This window comes from Taudactylus pleione, unplaced genomic scaffold (genome assembly GCF_031769625.1).
Source record: "Taudactylus pleione unplaced genomic scaffold, aTauple2 ptg000907l, whole genome shotgun sequence".
NCBI classification, from domain to species: Eukaryota; Metazoa; Chordata; class Amphibia; order Anura; family Myobatrachidae; genus Taudactylus; species Taudactylus pleione.
In genome coordinates this window covers 601585-621419 of record NW_028285308.1, presented here as the reverse complement: position 1 = coordinate 621419, position 19835 = coordinate 601585, and the positions used below count along the sequence as shown (strand labels likewise).

Here is a 19835-nt window from a genome sequence, read left to right as displayed (position 1 = left end):
TATAGACCAGATTCAGATTAGTACACTATATACTTGGTAAAATACGCTAATGGACCAGTGCCTGGGCTTGTACCTAGACGCCCACTGGAGCCATCACAGCTGCCCGCAACTGCGTACACATTAACGGCATCGGACGCAGATCCTGAAAACATCATCTCCCTGGGTGAGTCTATGGCTATGCTGTACCTGAGGTGTTGGAGCCCTGTTATCTGTATACTGGATCGCAGGCACAGCCGGAAAATCTCCCTGATAACAGCCAGGACACGCCTCCGCTTTATCCGTCATTCCCCGCTACCTCCCATAAAATGTTTCCTGCCAATCGCTTGAGAATAAATCCTCACTCCAACCATAATCACAGTGAGCGCACATTGCAGCTGTGACACATGCACAGACCACCAATAATCGCTCAATTGCGTGAACATCGGAGCAGTGTAAAACACTGAAATAGGTCCTATGGCGTCATTACAGCGTTTGCTGATGGTGATGATGGCGTCATTACTGCTGTTGCTGATAATAGTGATGATGGTGTCATTGCTGGGGGTGATAATAGTGATGATGGTGTCATTACTGCGATTACTGATAATAGTGATGATGGTGTCATTACTGCGGTTGCTGATAATAGTGATGACGGTGTCATTACTGCGGTTACTGATAATAGTGATGATGTGTAATTGCTGTGTTTGATAGTGATGATTGCGTCATTACTGCAGTTGCTGATAATAGTGATGATTGCGTCATTACTGCAGTTGCTGATAATAGTGATGATTGCGTCATTACTGCAGTTGCTGATAATAGTGATGATGGTGTCATTACTGCGGTTGCTGATAATAGTGATGACTGTGTCATTACTGCGGTTGCTGATAATAGTGATGACTGTGTCATTACTGCGGTTGCTGATAATAGTGTTGACTGTGTCATTACTGCGATTACTGATAATAGTGATGACTGTCACTACTGCGGTTGCTGATAATAGTGATGATTGCGTCATTACTGCAGTTGCTGATAATAGTGATGATTGCGTCATTACTGCAGTTGCTGATAATAGTGATGATGGTGTCATTACTGCGGTTGCTGATAATAGTGATGACTGTGTCATTACTGCGATTACTGATAATAGTGATGACGGTGTCATTACTGCGGTTGCTGATAATAGTGATGACTGTGTCATTACTGCGGTTGCTGATAATAGTGATGATGGTGTCATTACTGCGATTACTGATAATAGTGATGATGGTGTCATTACTGCGATTACTGATAATAGTGATGATGGTGTCATTACTGCGGTTGCTGATAAGTGTTGACTGTCATTACTATGGTTACTGATAATAGTGATGATGGTGTCATTACTGCGGTTGCTGATAATAGTGTTGACTGTCATTACTATGGTTACTGATAATAGTGATGATGGTGTCATTACTGCGATTACTGATAATAGTGATGATGATGGTGTAATTACTGCTGTTACTGAAAGTAGTGATGTTGGCGTCATTGCTGTGGTGCTGATAAGTAATGATGATGATGACGGTGTCATTGCTGCGGTTGCTGATAACAGTGATGATAATGATGAGGCGTCATTGCTGTGGTTGCTGATAGTGATGATGGCATCATTGCTGCGAGTACCGATAATAGTGATGATGGCGTCATTGCTGCGGGTGCTGATAGTGATGATGGCGTCATTGCTGTGGGTGCTGATAATACTGATGATGGCGTCATTGCTGCAGTTGCTAATAGTGATGATGGCGTCATTGCTGCGGTTGCTGATAATAGTTATGATGGCGTCGTTGCTGATACTAGTGATGGTGTCATTGATGATGATGGCGTCATTGTTGCAGTTGCTGATAATAGTGATAGCATCATTGCTGCCGTTGCTGATGGTGAAGATAATGGCGTCATTGCTGCGGGTGCTGATAATAGTGATAGCGTCATTGCTGCGGGTGCTGATAGTAATGATGATGATGGCGTCATTGCTGCTTTGTTGATAATAGTGATGATGGCGTCATTGCTGCTGTCGCTGATGATGATGGCGTCATTGCTAGGGTTGCTGATAATGATGGCGTCATTGCTGCAGGTGCTGATGATACTGATGATGGCGTCATTGCTGCGGTTGCTAATAGTGATGATGGCGTCATTTCTGCGGTTGCTGATAATGATGGCGTCATTTCTGCGGTTGCTGATAATGATGGCGTCATTGCTGCGGTTGCTGATAGTGATAATGGCGTCATTGCTGCGTTTGCTGATAGTGATGATGTGGTCATTGTTGCGGTTGCTGATAGTGATGATGGCATCATTGCTGCGGTTGCTGATGATACTGATGATGGCGTCATTGCTGCGGTTGCTGATAACAGTGATGATGGCGTCCTTGCTGCGTTTGCTGATAATAGTGATGATGGCGTCATTGCTGTGGTGCTGATAGTGATGATGATGGCATCATTGCTGCGGTTGTTGATAATAGTGATGATGGCGTCATTGCTGCTGTCGCTGATGATGATTGCGTCATTGCTAGGGTTGCTGATGATAATGATGGCGTCATTGCTGCAGGTGCTGATGATACTGATGATGGCGTCATTGCTGCGTTTGCTGATAGTGATGATGGCGTCATTGCTGCGGTTGCTGATAATAGTGATGATGGCGTCATTGCTGCGGTTGCTGATAATAGTGATGATGGCGTCATTGCTGCGTTTGCTGATAGTGATGATGGCGTCATTGCTGCGGTTGCTGATAATAGTGATGATGGCGTCATTGCTGCGGTTGCTGATAATAGTGATGATGGCGTCATTGCTGCGGTTGCTGATAATAGTGATGATGGCGTCATTGCTGCGGCTGCTGATAGTAATGATGATGATGGTGTCATTGCTGCGGTTGCTGATAATAGTGATGATGGCGTCATTGCTGCGGTTGCTGATAGTGATGATGATGATGGCGTCATTGCTGCGGTTGCTGATAGTGATGATGATGATGGCGTCATTGCTGCGGTTGCTGATAGTGATGATGATGATGGCGTCATTGCTGCGGTTGCTGATAGTGATGATGATGATGGCATCATTGCTGCGGTTGCTGATAGTGATGATGATGATGGCGTCATTGCTGCGGTTGCTGATAGTGATGATGGCGTCATTGCTGCTGTTGCTGATAATAGTGATGATGGCGTCATTGCTGCTGTTGCTGATAGTGATGATGTGGTTTAATTTATAATCATTATAATAACCATACTGTGTGTACACTTATTGCAAGTGTCCTATAGATATGTGCAGCTGTTGGTAACAATTATAGGTAAAGAGATATTATTACTGATCTGTTTATTGGTGCAATAAGCATTCTAATTGAATTTATATCTGTGCCTGTGGTGAAAGCTGTCACATAGTATAAATCCGTGGTTTATTTATCACTATACTAAGTGGTTTTATACACAATTACAAATCTTTGTCTCCTATCACAGATTATACTACTTGTTGATACTGCCTAAAAACAGTACGCGATTTTGATAATAAGAGTAAGTCCTTACAGTGACCAAATTTATGATATACTTCTCTAATTTATTCTATACATATTCTCATCCGATTGATTTTCCAAACCCCCTTGTATATACTTGGTACCTGGGGGAGGATTGTGTTCTTCAGTGGACAGTAGAAATGCAGAGGCAGGCGCTCTCCTCTGCCGGCAGAGGCAGGCGCTCTCCTCTGCCGGCAGAGGCAGGCGCTCTCCTCTGCCGGCAGAGGCAGGCGCTCTCCTCTGCCGGCAGAGGCAGGCGCTCTCCTCTGCCGGCAGAGGCAGGCGCTCTCCTCTGCCGGCAGAGGCAGGCGCTCTCCTCTGCCGGCAGAGGCAGGCGCTCTCCTCTGCCGGCAGAGGCAGGCGCTCTCCTCTGCCGGCAGAGGCAGGCGCTCTCCTCTGCCGGCAGAGGCAGGCGCTCTCCTCTGCCGGCAGAGGCAGGCGCTCTCCTCTGCCGGCAGAGGCAGGCGCTCTCCTCTGCCGGCAGAGGCAGGCGCTCTCCTCTGCCGGCAGAGGCAGGCGCTCTCCTCTGCCGGCAGAGGCAGGCGCTCTCCTCTGCCGGCAGAGGCAGGCGCTCTCCTCTGCCGGCAGAGGCAGGCGCTCTCCTCTGCCGGCAGAGGCAGGCGCTCTCCTCTGCCGGCAGAGGCAGGCGCTCTCCTCTGCCGGCAGAGGCAGGCGCTCTCCTCTGCCGGCAGAGGCAGGCGCTCTCCTCTGCCGGCAGAGGCAGGCGCTCTCCTCTGCCGGCAGAGGCAGGCGCTCTCCTCTGCCGGCAGAGGCAGGCGCTCTCCTCTGCCGGCAGAGGCAGGCGCTCTCCTCTGCCGGCAGAGGCAGGCGCTCTCCTCTGCCGGCAGAGGCAGGCGCTCTCCTCTGCCGGCAGAGGCAGGCGCTCTCCTCTGCCGGCAGAGGCAGGCGCTCTCCTCTGCCGGCAGAGGCAGGCGCTCTCCTCTGCCGGCAGAGGCAGGCGCTCTCCTCTGCCGGCAGAGGCAGGCGCTCTCCTCTGCCGGCAGAGGCAGGCGCTCTCCTCTGCCGGCAGAGGCAGGCGCTCTCCTCTGCCGGCAGAGGCAGGCGCTCTCCTCTGCCGGCAGAGGCAGGCGCTCTCCCTCACACACCGCAGAAATTAGAAGTGACCAGGTTATATATATCTAGCAACAAGGACCTCCGACCAACAGACAGAACAGCAGAGACTGGTCTCTAAAATCTTCCTTATAACATTTAATGGTTCTTCCACTCCCTTATTTTTGTGTCTGGAGCGGCAGCAGGACCAGGAGGGATAGAACTTCACACTGTTGTCACTATTGTATCAAAATTGTATCCATGCAGTTTGTATCTGGTTTTTAATTTCTAGGAGCTAAGACATTTCTCATACTAAAGGTGCCCACACACAGCGACATTTTACATGATTTGGCTGATTTCGACGAATCGTGACGACGAATCAGGGCAAAAAAAAGTACAATTCGTGAGTTTATACTCACGAGCACGATGCCAATGCGCGTCCCCGCTCGTTGTATATCGCATCTTCTGATCTGCCGTGCTGTAGGGCAGATTAGCCAATCTGGGATACAATGCATTGGCTGCACGATAGATCTTTAGTCAGATTGGACATTTTTAACTCCAAATCGTGATCACGACGGCAAGGGAGCTCCCGTGAAAGAGGAAATTGGCCATAAAATCATATCGTGAGGACATCGGTATGTGTGTGGGCACCTTAAGTGTAGAATATACCCTGTCCTATATTATGTTTTGCACATTTATGTATCCGAATCACGTTACCAAAGAAGAATGACGTCAGTTGATGCTTAATTCCTTCTTTTTTCATATTGATTGATATTAAATCCACTTCCCATGGATGATTGTACATGAGATATAGCGGAGGATTGTAGTACATGAGATATAGCGGAGGATTGTAGTACATGAGATATAGCGGAGGATTGTACATGAGATATAGCGGAGGATTGTAGTACATGAGATATAGCGGACAGGGCCTGGAGCTGAAAATGACCAAAGCGCCTATTATGAGAAGCAGAGGAGGCGTGACCAGTGCTGTGTGGGTGTGGCCAGTGCCATGTGGGCGTGTACCCCCTATACTCGCTGCTCCAATGTCTCCCTAAATATGTAAAAGGAAAAAAATCCTTCATTTTGTGAGGTAAATAGAAATACAAATTTACTACTTATGATTTATGGCTGACCGTGGGGAGAGCAGATGGCCAGTCAACATCATGTTGTCATGACAGTGGGCCTATTTTTATGTGGAGGCCTGGAGCTGTAGCTCCATCTGCCCCATTGTTAATCTGGCCCTGGTCACACAGAGAACATTGACATGCATATACACCCACAGACGCACAGAGAACATTGACATGCATATACACCCACAGACGCACAGAGAACATTGACATGCATATACACCCACAGACGCACACAGAGAACATTGACATGCATATACACCCACAGACGCACACAGAGAACATTGACATGCATATACACCCACAGACGCACACAGAGAACATTGACATGCATATACACCCACAGACGCACACAGAGAACATTGACATGCATATACACCCACAGACGCACACAGAGAACATGGGCATGCTGCATATCATTTAATCAGCAGAAGCTGCTCGTGCGTCCTACTAATATCACTGTGCGAATAAGATACAGTTGAAGGTAATTGGTCAGACAAAAAAAAAAGCTCGGTGCTACAGAGTCAGGTCATGTCATGAATAGAAGGTATGTTTAACATGCAAGGAAGTATGATGCATGTGGACACATTTGTATGTTCGCCAATTTCACCGATTGCTCTAATTTCACATGTGAATTTTGGTAACGCGAGTTCCGTCATATCACACCCCAACACACCTGATTTGACTGATCTCGCACACGCCATAACACGACTAGTTACACCATCGCAAGACAAAATGCAAGAAAACACAAATCTTTGTAAACGTGCATTTTGCTTCGAAAAAGATTCCGGTGATAAGGTGTAAAAACTGATCGTATCCCAACGCGATTCTTAGTAAATTTCCCCCTAAGAGTTTAAACTTTTAATAAATATCTGCATTTAGCATCTACACAGCGTTGTCATTATTCATTGAGTAATACAATAAGAGCACAGACTTCATGGGAAAATGAGATCAATGTTAGTAATACATACAATAAATATCAAACAATAAAGCTGGGTAATATCAGTCACATCTCAGTGCGTGGGGCACATGACATCACTGCGCACTAATGACGTTACATGACCGCGCCCCTGTGAATCCCCCACTCCTCACCTTTCTGAAGCATCCATTGGAGGACAGGTTATGTCTGACTGAGTCCTTCCAGCCCTGATAATTTCCCCGAAAAAAGGGGAACAGGGTGCCGATTCCATCCAGAATCTGGGGAGAGACAAAGGAATAATCAGATATTGATCACAGGAGCCGAATTCATTGCTGCACCCCCTGTAATGGGAGATTGTTACCCCAAATCCATCACATCCCCAAACCCCATCCTGCCTCAACATGTGTGAGGTGTCAGAGCTGTACTGGATCTGATAACCAGGAATCATTATTATGGGGTAACTCAACACACCCCCCTCCCCCAAACATGGCTATAGGTCTCCCCTCCCCCATTCTGGTGCGGGGTACAGGCCAGTTGGATGCAGTGTCCTGAATACATGACATTATACAGCATATTTGGGCTATAACATAGATATATCTACATGAAAATAATCTCTTCCCTCTGCTCCTTCCTGAGATTCTCTATCTGGGTCCCCCCTCCCCAAATGATATCACCAATCCCAACATTACATATATGTTAGAGACCCCCTATCTCCCAGATCTGTGTTATCTGATAGACCTCACAATATCACCCCACAATCCTCTGCTCTTACCTGGGAGAGTTTGAGCCTCTTTTCGGGGCAGACCTGATGACCAAGGCGATCATGGCCAGGTATGAGTAGGGGGGCTTGGCATAGCGCTGGTAGTTCTTCTTCCTCACACAGCCCTTGTCCTTCTTCTTCAGCTCCTCGGTGGAGTCCGGCTCCCTCAGGACCTTACTCCCATCTCTGGGGCAGTTCTCCTCCAGGAGAAGGGGCTCCATGCATGAAAAGTCAAAGCCTGACATAAAGGTGGGATCCCAGGGGCTTAGCGTGCAGGTCATGTCTCACTGATGTCCTCTGTCCTCAGGTGGACCACGGTGTGTCCTGTGATACTGCGCCCAGCAGATGTAGCCCAGGTCACCCCACCTAATGCTTTCTTATGTAAATGCCCCATCACCTGAGCTTGTGCTGGTACAGAAAGGCTTTCCCTCCATGTCAACATAAAGTGCCAGTACCTGGGCGTGATACCTTTGTGACGTAGGTATTGTTATGTATATACTGTGTATAGATGGTGTATATACCATTCACTCATTGTGTATAATCTACTGTTACACTCACCCTTCATACTGAAACACAGCTAATAATACACAGTATATATATATGCATACACATACCCACACCTAATGATACACAGTATATACATGTATACACAGCCGATTATACACAGTATATACATATATATACACACACAGTACCCACAGCTAATGATACACAGTATATACGGTTACACACTCACTTTTATGCTTTATGCTTTATATCTGTGACATTTTATTATTGGGGGAAATCAATTAACCACATTAAGCTGAGACTTTGCCTCTGGTAACATAAGACACGTACAGTATCAGCGCGCACGTTCCTGCCGCCAGCGCTATTCACACAGAAAATTCTTCTGCGCCACCCACAGTATTATTCTACACCGCACGGTTCAAAGTGATTTATCTCGCTGGTACTCGCCAAAACTCGGGTGACTTAATCCCTTTTTTTTTTATACCAAATTTAAAAACAGGCGTTTTGAGACTAAACGAGTTTGCTGATGGTGAAGCAGAACGAGATTTCTCTCCCGAGTAACTCGTTTTGCAGAAGATCAATCACCCGACATTGTAGTGTTTTCTCTCTGCAAATCTCTCCCGAGCTAGCAGCCTGCACATACAGTATCAGTGATATATGTGCTTGTGTGTTAATACTTGTAAAAAAATAGATAAATGTTTTAAAAAAAAAAAAATGACGTGAGCTCCCTCCCCCCCCCCCCCCCCCCACAAAAAAAAGACACTAACCAGCCCCGGACATGCCTGGTAGTCCTGGTTCTTAACATTACAGGGAAAAAAATGTGTAGGGATCCCCTGTAATGTAAGAACCAGCACCAGGCAGCAGGGACAGAGCTGTTTTTAAATAAACGGAGAAATAAATTGACGTTAGGTCCCCTGTATATTTATAACCAGCCCTGGACCCTTTCTAATGGGGGACTGATGCCACAGCCAGGGGTACCCTTTCAACGGGCCCCCCAGCCACAGCATCAGTCCTGACCGCTAGTCAGCCCAGGCCAGGGATCCCTGGGGAGTTGGGGACCCCCCCAATAAAGGTGTCACCCTCCGCAAAGGCACCCCTGCCCTAGGCTGATAGCCCTGGGCTCTCCTTGCCACCCATGGGCAGTGGGTGGTGGGTTGATAGTGTTTGGTGGAGTGTAAAAACTGGAATTTTCATCATTGTCTTTACAGTGGAACTACAGGTCCCAACAAGCCTCCCCCGCATGCTGGTACTTGGAGAACCACAGCATACGGGGCATTAAGGGCCCACTGGTACCTGTAGTTCACCTGTAAAGAAATGGTTAATAAAACAAACAACACACCGTGATAATAAAGCTTTATTGCCTCCATAAACACACTTACACATACTCACCTGTTTCCAGATGTTCCCGTCCTTGTCAACGTAAAGTATCCCAATGAATTACCTGTTAAAAAAAAGATCCAATTCTCACCTTTATGCCCCCCGATGTTCCCCGCAGAAATCCAGAGGGGTCCGGCTACTCTGCATCAGCATATTGGTACAGTAACAATAAAGAGAACTCAGGGTTTGAACGCTCATTATTGCCGGGACGTCAGCCAATCAGTGGCAGCTTACATTAGCGACCGCTCATTGGCTGGGACCCACGTGGACTTAGCCAATGAGCGGCTCCTCCACGTGGGTCCCAGCCAATGAGCGGCCGCTAATGTAAAGTTCTATTGTTACACAGATGAATAGGATTAGTAGTTGTTAGGTGATATTATGTAATTGTTTTTATAATCACAGCAATCATATTACCATGTGTGTCCCTTACTGAGGGGTACAATGTATTTCTGGTGCCACTAGATAACCCTTTTTGTGTACCAATTGCAGCCATTAGCATATCGTCGCAGCAGACCTGCGTGCGTAATCTCAGCTGCGATCGCAATAGCGATCCTTAGTGAATCAGGCCCACTTTATGGAATAGGAAATATATAAACCTAGTGCTAATATAACGGGCGGAATTCAATTGATTCCAGCCTCTACCACGCCCAACTGAGCTATTCAATTCTTGCTCCTGTCGGGCGCGATCAGCTGCCAGCGCTACATTTCAGCTCGCAGCCCCAGGGGGATGAGAGCTGAAATGTGTGAAAAAGGACCTGTTTGGGCGCCTAAATATGACTTTTCTCTGTCACGCCCAGCACTTTGGTCGGGTTTAGCTGCTTTACGCGGCTAAACCTGACCTCTATGGGCGCGATCAGCGCGAAAAAATGTATCCTTTGAAAAGTGGCCCGCGATCTCCTGTCACTTCAGACTGGAGATCCAGACCGTGTAATCAATTGAATTCCGCCCAACATGTCTTATGTCATAAACTGGATCATATGGATAATAATACGTATATTCTACTGATGGCGTGGGCCTTATTAGCTGTGGGCCTTAGCATTACGGAGCTCGGTAATCTGACAGCATCACATTCCCTATAGAAACCTATGGCGGCTGCTGTCGGATAAGGAGACACTGCAGCAGATACAGGGGTCTATTTACTAAGCAGTGTTAGGAGACAGAGTGAAAAGTGATGTCTGTGATAAGGTGCCAACCAATCAGCATGACAGTTAGGAGCTGATTGGCTGGTACCTTATCACTTTTCACTCTGTCTCCTAACACTGCTTAGTAAATAGACCCCACAGTATATTGGGGAGATATGTCATATTTGTGAGTGTCCCCTGGAAATGGGTGTTTAGGGGAATATACCACAAATATTTCATGATAAATAGGCCCTTAAGAGCTTACACTCAGATACATTACATACATCAGTAACCCCTTACATACCAGAGAATTACACAACTATAGCGGCTAATGTGCCAATAGTGACACAATCCCTGTGATTGCCATCAGTGCCCTGTAACACAAGTGACTGCACCCTCCCAGTTACTGCACCAGCTCATAGCCCCAGGCCGCAGCTTGTTTACAGTCATTTCCCCATGAGAGACCCCTGTACTAATCCATTAGGACTCCTTTGTTCCAGTGTTCTCCCTCCGCAGGGGGCTGATCACACCTAACATATCCCTGCTCTCCCAGCTTAGTGTATATCCCCCCCCCCCACCACCTCTATACACCAGATACTGTATAGGGACCCTGGGAAATATCCATTACAGGGGTCTAACCCCACCAAGGGTTTCGCAGATTGTGGAAATATTTAAAATTTTTTGGAAGCTGCAACATTACTTAGGATAATTACTGTACACAAATTACAGGTTTGCTAAGGGATATATAATATTACATGTAATCACAGTATACATATTGTCACATTGTGTCAGTGTCTCTCCTGCCCTGTGCCAGTCTCATTGTGTCAGTGTCTCTCCTGCCCTGTGCCAGTCTCATTGTGTCAGTGTCTCTCCTGCCCTGTGCCAGTCACATTGTGTCAGTGTCTATCCTGCCCTGTGCCAATCACATTGTGTCAGTGTCTCTCCTGCCCTGTGCCAGTCTCATTGTGTCAGTGTCTATCCTGCCCTGTGCCAGTCTCATTGTGTCAGTGTCTATCCTGCCCTGTGCCAGTCACATTGTGTCAGTGTCTCTCCTGCCCTGTGCCAGTCACATTGTGTCAGCACCTCTCCTGCCCTGTGCCAGTCACATTGTGTCAGTGTCTCTCCTGCCCTGTGCCAGTCACATTGTGTCAGCGTCTCTCCTGCCCTGTGCCAGTCACATTGTGTCAGCGTCTCTCCTGCCCTGTGCCAGTCACATTGTGTCAGCGTCTCTCCTGCCCTGTGCCAGTCACATTGTGTCAGCGTCTCTCCTGCCCTGTGCCAGTCACATTGTGTCAGCGTCTCTCCTGCCCTGTGCCAGTCAAATTGTGTCAGCGCCTCTCCTCCCTTGAGCCAGTCACAGAGAGCAGTGGGGTGGAGGGTTAGGTTTAGGGCTCCCGGGGTAATTAGGGTTAGGCACCCTCCTGAGAGTGTTAGGTTTAGGCTAGGGGAAGGAGGGGTTAGGGTTAGGCACTTTGGGGGAGGGGTTAGGGTTAGGCACCCCTGAGGGAGGGTTAGGGTAGGGAGTAGGGTTAGCAGTACTTACCTTATTTAGTGTTAGGGATCTTCACCTCTGTCGGGCGGTATTACCTACTACACCCAAGCTAATTGGTTACTTCTCCATTCTATCTCTCTCCAAGCTTTGATACCTCTCCCCCATGGTGTGTAATACAGAATGTGCATATAAATAACAAACACACAAATCTGTGGGAAAAGAACATTTATTTACATAATGAAAAGGATAAAACTAAAAGACAACAGGACCTAAAGAGAAACTTCATTCCATCTCCCGGGGGCTCGGGGAGGCGTCAAGTGCCAGTAAGGACATAGGACGAGAAACAGCCTAAATACAGCTTTGTCTAATCACCTAACAGGTCAGTATCCCACAGGCCTGTACCCAGTGAGAGAGGTGCCAGCGTGTGCCATGGGCTGCCCATAGACACTTTGGTGGGCCATGTAACCGGGGTGCGTGGAATATACAGGGACATCAAACACCGTTTTATTTGGGGGGAAATCAATGTAAGTATTTCTTATTTCGGCTGGGGTCTGTGGGAGGGACGGCTGGGGCTGTAGGCTGGAGGGGAAGGCCTCCCTCCTCTCTGGGTAGCTGGAAGCGGGGTAAGGAGCGGGCATGTAGTTATAGAGAGGAAGTGATGGGAAGTTGGAGTACAGCAGAAGTGGGTGGATACTAGGAGGGGCCACAACATTAGGGGCCACACATTTGGAGTAAGATGTGGGAAGATTCCAGAGAATCATTGGAAAAGTGACTGCTGGGTCCATATGGGAAGGCTGTGCCAGTGATGGAGGCTGTGCCAGTGATGGAGGCTGAGCCGGTGCTGGAGGCTGTACCAGTGAAGGAGGCTGAGCTAGTGCTGGAGGCTGAGCCGGTGCCAGTGGTTGAAGCTCTGGTTCGGCTCTGATGGGAGTATTGTCCTTTTGCAGATGACTGTGGTAGGAGTCTAGGGACGGGTACGGCCGCCCGTGGATAATGTAAGGGGACAGATCATGCGGATAGATGTATTGCCGGGTAACAGCTGTGTTCTGGAGCTTCATGGCCTCTGCCGGAATCTGAGTGATATCCACGGTCCAGTAGTTCCCCTTAGCGTGAGGTTTGAGTGGGTCTTTCAGAACCTGCGGAATAGTCAGGAGTTTAGAGGCAGTTTCACAAAAAAAAGTTGCAATTTGAAAATATATTCTGCACTTACTATAGGGGAGGTGTCAGTACTCAGTAACGATGCGCACACCGAGGTGCCCGGACACACGGACAGTCCTGTATATGTGCACATTTATGCCATTTCTCTGTGCACACTTCTGGTGCATAATGTGCATCCATTGTACCAACTGTGAATGAGCCCCAATTCCCATGAAGTGGAATTTTTATTCTCAGATCTAGTTTATGATTATCCTGCTTTATGCGCGTTCAGGTATTAGTATAACAGGCTGGCGCTGCCACATTTGTGGCGCAGAACATTTAACAACTTTTAATAAATATCTGCAATTAGCATCTGCACAGCGTTGTCATTATTCATTGAGTAATACAATAAGAGCGCGGACTTCATGGGAAAATGAGATAAATGTTAGTAATACATACAATAAATATCATACAATAAAGCTGGGTAATATCAGTCACATCTCAGTGCGTGGGGCACATGACATCACTGCGCACTAATGACGTTACATGACAGCGCCCCTGTGAATCCCCCACTCCTCACCTTTCTGAAGCATCCATTGGAGGACAGGTTATGTCTAACTGAGTCCTTCCAGCCCTGATAATTTCCCCGAAAAAAGGGGAACAGGGTGCCGATTCCATCCAGAATCTGGGGGAGACAAAGGAATAATCAGATATTGATCACAGGAGCCGAATTCATTGCTGCACCCCCTGTAATGGAAGATTGTTACCCCAAATCCATCACATCCCCAAACCCCATCCTGCCTAAACATATGAGGTGTCAGAGCTGTACTGGATCTGATAACCAGGGATCATTATTACGGGGTAACTCAACACCCCCCCCTCCCCCTTCGCCCTCAAACATGGCTATAGGTCTCCCCTCCCCCATTCTGGTGCGGGGTACAGGCCAGTTGGATGCAGTGTCCTGAATACATGACATTATACAGCATATTTGGGCTATAACATAGATATATCTACATGAAAATAATCTCTTCCCTCTGCTCCTTCCTGAGATTCTCTATCTGGGTCCCCCCTCCCCAAATGATATCACCAATCCCAAACATTACATATATGTTAGAGACCCCCTATCTCCCAGATCTGTGTTATCTGATAGACCCCACACACCCAGCAATATCACCCCACACACCCAGCAATATCACCCCACACAACCCACAATATCACCCCACACACCCCGCAATATCACCCCACACACCCAGCAATATCACCCCACACACCCAGCAATATCACCCCACACAACCCACAATATCACCCCACACACCCCGCAATATCACCCCACACACCCAGCAATATCACCCCACACACCCCGCAATATCACCCCACACACCCAGCAATATCACCCCACACACCCAGCAATATCACCCCACACACCCCACAATATCACCCCACACACCCAGCAATATCACCCCACACACCCAGCAATATTACCCCACACACCCCACAATATCACCCCACACATCCAGCAATATCACCCCACAATCCTCTGCTCTTACCTGGGAGAGTTTGAGCCTCTTTTCGGGGGCAGACCTGATGACTAAGGCGATCATGGCCAGGTATGAGTAGGGGGGCTTGGCATAGCGCTGGTAGTTCTTCTTCCTCACACAGCCCTTGTCCTTCTTCTTCAGCTCCTCGGTGGAGTCCGGCTCCCTCAGGACCTTACTCCCATCTCTGGGGCAGTTCTCCTCCAGGAGAAGGGGCTCCATGCATGAAAAGTCAAAGCCTGACATAAAGGTGGGATCCCAGGGGCTTAGCGTGCAGGTCATGTCTCACTGATGTCCTCTGTCCTCAGGTGGACCACGGTGTGTCCTGTGATACTGCGCCCAGGAGATGTAGCCCAGGTCACCCCACCTAATGCTTTCTTATGTAAATGCCCCATCACCTGAGCTTGTGCTGGTACAGAAAGGCTTTCCCTCCATGTCAACATAAAGTGCCAGTACCTGGGCGTGATACCTTTGTGACGTAGGTATTGTTATGTATATACTGTGTATAGATGGTGTATATACCATTCACTCATTGTGTATAATCTACTGTTACACTCACCCTTCATACTGAAACACAGCTAATAATACACAGTATATATATATACTCTCATATATATATATATATATATATATATATATGCATACACATACCCACAGCTAATAATACACAGTATATACATGTATATATATACACACACACAGTACCCACAGCTAATAATACACAGTATATATATCGAATAATACACAGTATATAGATAGGAAATATATGCAGAGTCACCATAATCTATTAAGGTTGGTAGACCCTAGCCTGAAGAGCTTACTTTTGGAAGTCATAGACTAATTTACCTCTATACCTATACTGGGACCCTAAGGGGTATTTTCACCACAGTGCAGGTCACCCAGCAGGTGCACAGGTGTATTCATTACTCACTGACACATTTCCCAGGTCACCCAGCAGGTGCACAGGTGTATTCATTACTCACTGACACATTTCCCAGGTCACCCAGCAGGAGCACAGGTGTACTCATTACTCTCTGACACATTTCCCAGGTCACCCAGCAGGTGCACAGGTGTATTCATTACTCACTGACACATTTCCCAGGTCACCCAGCAGCTGCACAGGTATAATAATTACTCACTGACACATTTCCCAGGTCACCCAGCAGGTGCACAGGTGTAATCATTACTCACTGACACATTTCCCAGGTCACCCAGCAGGAGCACAGGTGTAATCATTACTCACTGACACATTTCCCAAGTCACCCAGCAGGTGCACAGGTGTATTCATTACTCACTGACACATTTCCCAGGTCACCCAGCAGGTGCACAGGTGTATTCATTACTCACTGACACATTTCCCAGGTCACCCAGCAGCTGCACAGGTATAATAATTACTCACTGACACATTTCCCAGGTCACCCAGCAGGTGCACAGGTGTAATCATTACTCACTGACACATTTCCCAGGTCACCCAGCAGGAGCACAGGTGTAATCATTACTCACTGACACATTTCCCAGGTCACCCAGCAGGTGCACAGGTGTATTCATTACTCACTGACACATTTCCCAGGTCACCCAGCAGGTGCACAGGTGTATTCATTACTCACTGACACATTTCCCAGGTCACCCAGCAGGTGCACAGGTGTAATCATTGCTCACTGACACATTTCCCAGGTCACCCAGCAGGTGCACAGGTGTAATCATTACTCACTGACACATTTCCCAGGTCACCCAGCAGGAGCACAGGTGTAATCATTACTCACTGACACATTTCCCAGGTCACCCAGCAGGTGCACAGGTGTAATCATTACTCACTGGCACATTTCCCAGGTCACCCAGCAGGTGCACAGGTGTAATCATTACTCACTGACACATTTCCCAGGTCACCCAGCAGGTGCACAGGTGTAATCATTACTCACTGACACATTATAAAATATCCACAGGTGGAGATAATTACTTCACTAGTAATTCTGTGAGACCTGGAAAACAAGAACTGTTTGGGGTCCTGAAGACCGAGTATGATGACCTGTGGTCTTAGAAGTATGGGGAGAGCAATTCATAGAAGAACTTATTATTTCCGATTCACTATGGGTGGGTACACACCTGAATGACCGGCAAATGTGCTGATGTTCAGGGTGCTTGCCTTCACCCTGGACATCGCATGATTGCCTGTACAGTATACACCAGTGCCCCTTATACAGTGGCCCCCCTATAGTGATCCCCCTATCCAGTGCCCCCTATAGTGATCCCCCTATCCAGTGCCCCTTATACAGTGCCCCTTGTAGTGATCCCCTATCCAGTGCCCCTTATACAATGCCACTTGTAGTGGTCCTCCCTAATCAGTGCCCCCAGTAGTGGTCCAGTGCAGTGCCCCTTGTGCCCCGAGTAGTAAGCCCCTTATATAGTGCCCCCCAGTAGTAGTTCCCCCTATGCAGTGCCCCCAGTAGTGGTCCCCCGATGCAGTGCCCTTTATATAGTGCCCCCGGTAGTAGTCCTCCCTATGCAGTGCCCCTAGTTGTGGTCACCTGATGCAGTGCCCCCAGTAGTAGTCCTCCCCCCAGTAGTGGTGCCCCCTCTGATGCAGTGCCACCAGTCAGTAGCCCCCAGTAGTAGTCTCCAGTAGAGGTCCCCCCCGATGCAGTCCCCCCCCAGTAGTGCCCCCAGTAGTGGTCCCCCCCGATGCAGTGCCCCCAGTAGTAGTCCCCCCCAGTTGTGCCTGCCCCCCCATGCAGTGCCCCCAGTAGTAGTCCCCCCCAGTTGTGCCCGCCCCCCCATGCAGTGCCCCCAGTAGTAGTTCCCCCCCAGTTGTGCCCGCCCCCCCGATGCAGTGCCCCCAGTAGTAGTCCCCCCCAGTTGTGCCCGCCCCCCATGCAGTGCCCCCAGTAGTAGTCCCCCCCAGTTGTGCCCGCACCCCCATGCAGTGCCCCCAGTAGTAGTCCCCCCCAGTTGTGCCCGCACCCCTATGCAGTGCCCCCAGTAGTAGTCCCCCCCCATGCAGTGCCCCCAGAAGTGCAGACAAGCACACAAGTAAAATAAAAAACACCTGGAAACCCGCTCCGGCTCCCGCCGCCATCCGCACAGCAGTCCTCCCAAGCTGGCGCGCTCTGCATTATGGGAGACATGTCATGACGTCACTCCCATCATCCACTGCAGGAGCTAGAAGGCGAAGCTCATGATTGAACTCCAGCCCGGCTCTTGCAGTGGGCGCAGCAGCAGCCAATCAGAGTCTGTCTGACTCTCATTGGCTGCTGTAACACACACATTGCCGCTGCACTGATGGCGGTGTGTGTGTAAATGTGTAGTGCGACCGCACTTACTGCGTTCTGCACTACACAGGCTAACTAGGACGGGCCGTTACCATGGCCGACAGCGCCCCCACCCCACCCTGCCCGCCAGTCCCACGGTGCCCAGGGCACGAGCCCCGGCGACCCTGCCCCAGTTATGCCACTGCCTCCAGCCCCTACTTTCCAGAACTTTCCACTATAATAATAAGCCCCAATATCCCAATAAATCTTGATTTCTACCACGGATATATTGTTCCCTGGATAAGTTTACATCATAGGTTCCACATACTCTGCATATACATATAACATTACACTTATATAACACAAGTTCTAACCTCTATACCTTTACTTTCCCTATACCTTCCCACCACTAACGTTCTGCTAATTATTATACTTAGTACTGAGGAGTTACTATAGTACATCCTATAGATTGGAGAGATTCCTAGGTACAATGCCATTAATATATGATTACTCCCTAAGACAGTCTTCTCGTACCTGGCTACATAATATATATGAATAGACCCTTTAGTGTTGTGGAGTTGGGCTTCCGATGGAATCGGTATAATTTCCGGACGCCTGTCCGGCAGATGGAATCCCGACAGCGGCTGCCCGACATGGGTGAAAATCCTGATCGTCCCTAAAGTAAGTATTAACTAACCTAATTCCCTCCCCTAACCCTCCCTTAGGGGTGCCTAACCCTAACCTTCCCCCCAGTGCCTAACCCTAATCCCCCCTCTAAGTGCCCCCCCTTCCCTCCCGCCTAAACCTAAGTCCCCCAGGGGGGTGCCTAACACTAACCCTCCCTCCCCCTAGCCTAACCCCTAGATTTAGACGCCTGTCACGTAACCCTCGCTGAGATTAAGCAGTCGGGAAGCCGGCTGTCGGGATTAGGTCCGTCGGCTTCCTGGCTGCATACCGGCTCCGATAGCTAACGCCAGAAGATGACATCAGGCTGCTGACCTCCATCAGAGCACTGTGGCAATGCACAACGCCCATCGCCGGGACTTCGATTCGCACACCTGCGGCCACAGGACAGCGCATGCGCAGCGGTAACGGCCGGAGCCTGAGCCCACAGCAATGTGACAGCTTTATATGTTACTTCCCCATTAAAGATATCTCAGTAAATCCTTAAGGCTGCAATACTGTAGATGACATTTATTTAAAAATACTCCTATTTTGCGCAGATAGGAATCGTCTATATTACTTTACTTTTTACTCATCACCAGGTGTAATAATAAATCACTAGCTGCTCGTAATTACCATTTCTGTTCCAAGGAGCTCACACTCCAATGGCAGGAGCGGAGCTCTATATTTCGTGCATGGTCTGAGGTCTCTCTGTAGTTTTTGCAATTAAAATATGACTGAAATGTTCCTATAAAGGGACACAAGCCAGTGATTCAGGATAAATGTTACATACTAAGCTATTATCATAAGAAAAGCCGGGACTGCACTTATGACAGAGCACCAGCAGGGGGAGAGCAGGAGCCTGGGGGCAAATAAACCAAAACAAACATTAGCCTCCAATCATTGAACAAAAGACCCTCACAGGGGGCTTCTATCTAGTGCAAAAATAACCATTGAGGAGAATATTATCATACATTATTTATTACTTAGCAGCTATATATAAAGCAAAAACATATTCTGCAGCGCTTTACAGAGGTTATATACTCATCGCTGCCCAGCGGAGCTTCAGCCTAAGGGCCTGACTCAGCAGCGATCACAAAGCATCTATGTACGCAAACCGAGCGATTGTTAGCCATTGCGTATGTGTATAAGCCGCACTGCACGTGAGCTAAGATTGTACTGCAATAACGTACGCACAGAGGAATCCATCGCAGGATGTGTGACAGGCCATGAGCCAGGCGCGTTTCTAGAGAGGAGGGGGCCCGTATTCAATCTGACACAGGCCCCTCCTCCCTGTCCAGCATCCGGCAGCGCACTGAGCTGTGCGCGGCGAGCGCCGGAGTTATAGACTCTAAGCACTAGAGTACGCACAGAGCCTATAGACTATGCACAGGTCACCAGGAAACTGCTCAT

General features: G+C 48.4%; 1 protein-coding gene across 1 annotated transcript; it reads right to left on the bottom strand.

Annotated features, from left to right (window-relative positions):
* Nucleotides 1-12222: 12222 nt before the first annotated feature.
* Nucleotides 12223-14796, bottom strand: LOC148473834 (forkhead activin signal transducer 3-like). The gene is made up of 4 exons (XM_088459397.1): nt 14527-14796; nt 13560-13664; nt 12741-12978; nt 12223-12632 (listed from the first exon to the last, which is right to left on the bottom strand). Exons 1-4 carry the CDS (start codon nt 14794-14796, stop codon nt 12223-12225), a joined length of 1023 nt encoding a protein of 340 aa, XP_088315523.1.
* Between the last annotated feature and the right edge of the window lie 5039 nt (nt 14797-19835).